Source organism: Chrysochloris asiatica, unplaced genomic scaffold (genome assembly GCF_000296735.1).
Source record: "Chrysochloris asiatica unplaced genomic scaffold, ChrAsi1.0 scaffold00002, whole genome shotgun sequence".
Classification (NCBI taxonomy): domain Eukaryota; kingdom Metazoa; phylum Chordata; class Mammalia; order Afrosoricida; family Chrysochloridae; genus Chrysochloris; species Chrysochloris asiatica.
This window is the reverse complement of record NW_006408520.1, coordinates 26,246,257-26,249,933: the sequence shown is the minus strand read 5'-3', so window position 1 is coordinate 26,249,933 and position 3,677 is coordinate 26,246,257. Positions and strand designations below refer to the sequence as shown.

General features: G+C 37.8%; 1 protein-coding gene across 1 annotated transcript in view; it reads right to left on the bottom strand.

Annotated features, from left to right (window-relative positions):
* LOC102825397 (interferon-induced guanylate-binding protein 1-like) overlaps positions 1–3,677 on the bottom strand; it is a 45,124-nt gene that overhangs the window by 16,386 nt on the left and 25,061 nt on the right. The window contains exon 4 of the mRNA XM_006831067.1: positions 970–1,250. Within this exon, the coding sequence (XP_006831130.1) occupies positions 970–1,250 (281 nt within the window). The remainder of the gene's footprint in view (positions 1–969; positions 1,251–3,677) is intronic.

The window sequence follows — 3,677 nt, the reverse complement described above, 5'->3', positions numbered from 1 at the left end:
ATATGGATGTGAAAGCTGGACAGTGAATAAAGAAGATCATAGAAGAATTGATGCCTTTGAGTAATGGTGTTGGAGGAGAATATTGAAAGTACCATGGGCTGCCAAAAGAACCAAGAGATCCGTTTTGGAAGAAGTGCAGCCAGAGTGCTCCTTGGAGGCCAAGATGGATAAACTTCGTCTCTCATACTTTGGACATATTGTCAGGAGGGAACAGTCACTGGAGAAAGATGTCATGCTGGGTAAGATGGAGGATCAGAGAAAAAGAGGAAGAACCCCAACAAGATGGATCGGCCAGGTGGCATCATTGATGGCGTCAAGTGTGGCAGCTACAATGTAGTGAGGTTGGCCCAGGATCGGACATTGTTTTGTTCTACTGTGTATGGGGTTGCTATGAGTTAGTTCCAACTCAACGGCACCTGACAACAACATGTCATGTTTCAATATTCAGTATTCTGGTGTTATCTGACTTCCACTGCCATTAATAAGGTTTTCGTTGACCATATATTTGGAAATAGTCCATTTCTCTTTCTTCCTAATCTGTCTTGTTTGAAAGCTTAGGTGAAACCTTCCCACTCAGGGTGACCTTGCTGGTGCTTAAAACACCAATAGGATGGCTTCCAGATTCATAGCAATACTCAAGTCACCACATTATGACAAACTGACAGCTGAGTGGTGGTACATTTTGACTAAATGATTGTTATTTTTCACCACCTTGACTATTTTATCTGGATATCTGATGAACTATTGCCTTGTTTGTAAAATGCTGCTTCAAAAACTATGGGAAAGAATGGCACTTATCTGTGGCCATTTGTCAGGCACCATCCTTGCTTAACTTGGAGGCAGGAACATTTGAAAATATTCTTGAATAATATTCTCATGATTGATTTTCTAGGTTTTTGAAGTCTTTGTTATGCCTATGAAAGCATTAAATTACTAGTTTTCCATTTTATAAATATATAATAAATATACCCCTAATTCCTTCTGGAACTTTTGGTCCACATCCTTGAAGGAGCTCTTCATGAAGACTTCAATGGCCTCTCTCTCAATGGCCCTGTGCAGGTCCAGAAGTTCCTGCAACGTTTCTGTGGGCAACTGCACCTTCAGGCCCATCTGCTGATCATAGTGGGCAACGGCCTTTTGTACTGCAGCTGAGTTCTCTATCTGGGCCAAGGCCAGAACTGCGTTCTCCATGCAGGGTAAATCTCCACTGCTGATGGTATTGACATAGGTCAGTATTAGGTTCTCCAGACCTAAAGAAGGAACAAAAGTGTCACTTGTGGGGAAACAGGAGAGCAACCAGCATTCTTCTTAGTCCTGAGGATATAAATTTAGTTATTTTTGATTCAAAACCTATAGTATTTTGTATGTCTTGAAATGTTATAAGTAATAGTTTTAATGCTTTATTCTGAGAAAGAATACTAATGGAAATTATAGTCAGCCTTTAAGTTTAGACATATTTTAAGCTTTTGTTTCCTTTTTCTCTGTTTATTCAATGGGAAAATATTGAAATGAATGATCAGAATTGTTTTTTCCCCAAAGACATTCAGCCTTTTTTATCTTTTGCTCATTTTTCTCTCTCCCTCCCTGTACTCTGCTCTTTCTCTCTAGTCCCCTTTCTCCTCATCTGTAATTTGTGAAAAGGATCATGCAGAAGACTTAGCTTTCTTTTTGTGGTACAGACTAATAACCCTGTGTCCATCCTAGGTAAATGCATGTTCTCGGATATCCTCTTTTCAGAGCTACATATAGGGTGGCTAACTCATTCCAGTTGGCCTAAAACTTTGCTGGACTTAGCACTGAAATCCTGATATTTCAGAAATAGTTAGTCAATCTATGAGAACAGTTGGCAACCCTACACATCAATCCTTCTGGATTTCACATCCAAAATATACGTGGAACCTGTATTTTGTCTATCTCCACTACTATAACCTTTTATAACACATTCCCAACTATTGTTGAACCATGTAAATAGAATCCATCTTTTAATTCATTCTCCTAAAAACAAAACAAAAATTTTACTTCTGCCACCACTTGTCTGTCAGTTTGTCGTATTGTGGTAGTTTGTGAGTTGCTGTGATTCTGGAAGCTATGCCACAGGTATTTTGAATACCAGCAGGGTCACCCATGGTGGACAGGTTTCAGATGAGACTCCAGATGATGACAGACTAGGAAGGAGAGATGAACTATTTCCAAATATTTAGTCACTGAAAATCTTATGAATAACAGAGAAACACTGTCAGATATAGTGCCGGAAAATGAACCCCTCTATTTGGAAGGCACTCAAAAAGTGACTGAGGAAGAGGTGCCTCCTCAAAGTAGAGTTGACCGAGATGATGCAAATGGATAAAAGCTCTCGGGAGTAAAATCTGTAGGACCTTCATTTGCTGATGGGGCACAACTCAAAATGAAGAGAAAGAGCTGTAGATATCCATTAATAATTAAAACATAGAATGTACAAAGTATGAGTCTAGGAAAACTGGAAATTGTCAAAAATGAAAGGGAACACATAAACATAGATATCCTAGGCATTAGTGAGCTGAAATGGACTGGTATTGGTGATTTTGAATCTGACAACCACATGGTTGAAATGGCAAATTCAATTTGTCATTTCATTTCATTGCCATTTCATTTCAACCACATTCTGGAAATGACAAATTGAAAAGGAATGGTGTTAGATTCATTGTGAAAAAGAACATATCCAGATCAGTTATGAAGTACAATGCTGTCTGTGATAGGATAATATCCATGGACCTACAGGGAAACCCAGTAAATATCACTATTATTCAAATATACACACCAACCACTAAAGCCAGTGAGGATGAAATAGAAAAATTCTACCAACTTCTTCAATCTGATATAGTTCAAACATGTAATCATTATTGGTGATTGGAATGCAAAGGTTGGGAGCAAAGAGGAAGTTGGAAAATACGGCCTTGCTTATAGAAATGATGTTGGAGATTGCATGAAAAAATTCTGCAAAACCAATGATTTGTTCATTTCAAATAACTTTTTAAAATAGCATAAGATTTTTTATGCTATACACATGGTCCTCACCAGATGAAATACACAGAAATCAAATTGACCACATATGTGGAAAGAGACAGTGGAAAACTCCATATCATCAGCCAAAACAAGGCCAGCAGAAGATTGTGGAACAGACCATCTATTGCTTGTATGCAAATTCAGACTGAAGCTGAAGAAAAAACAAATTAATGAGAACCAAAATATGACCTTGAACATATCCTACTCAATTTTAGAGATCATCTGAAGAAGCGATTTGATACATTAGACACTAAAGACTCAAGACCAGAAGAGTTGTGGGATGAAATCAAGAACACCAAACAGGAAGAAATCAAAACGTAATTAATAAGACAAGAAAGAAGGAAAAGATCAAAATGGATGTCAGAAGAGACTTTGAAATTTGCTCTCCAGTGTAGAGATGCTAAAGGAAATAGAAGAAATGGAGAGGACAAGAGCTGAATAGAAAATTTCAATGATCAGCTCAAGAAAACAAAGTCAGGTATTAAAACAAAATGTGCAAGGATCTGGAGTTAGAAAATTGAAGGAAAGAACAAGTTCAGCATTTCTCAAGCTGGGGGAACTGAAGAAAAATTCAAGTCTTGGTTTTCATTATTGAAGGATTCTCTGGGCAGATTATTGAATGATGCAGAAAGCAT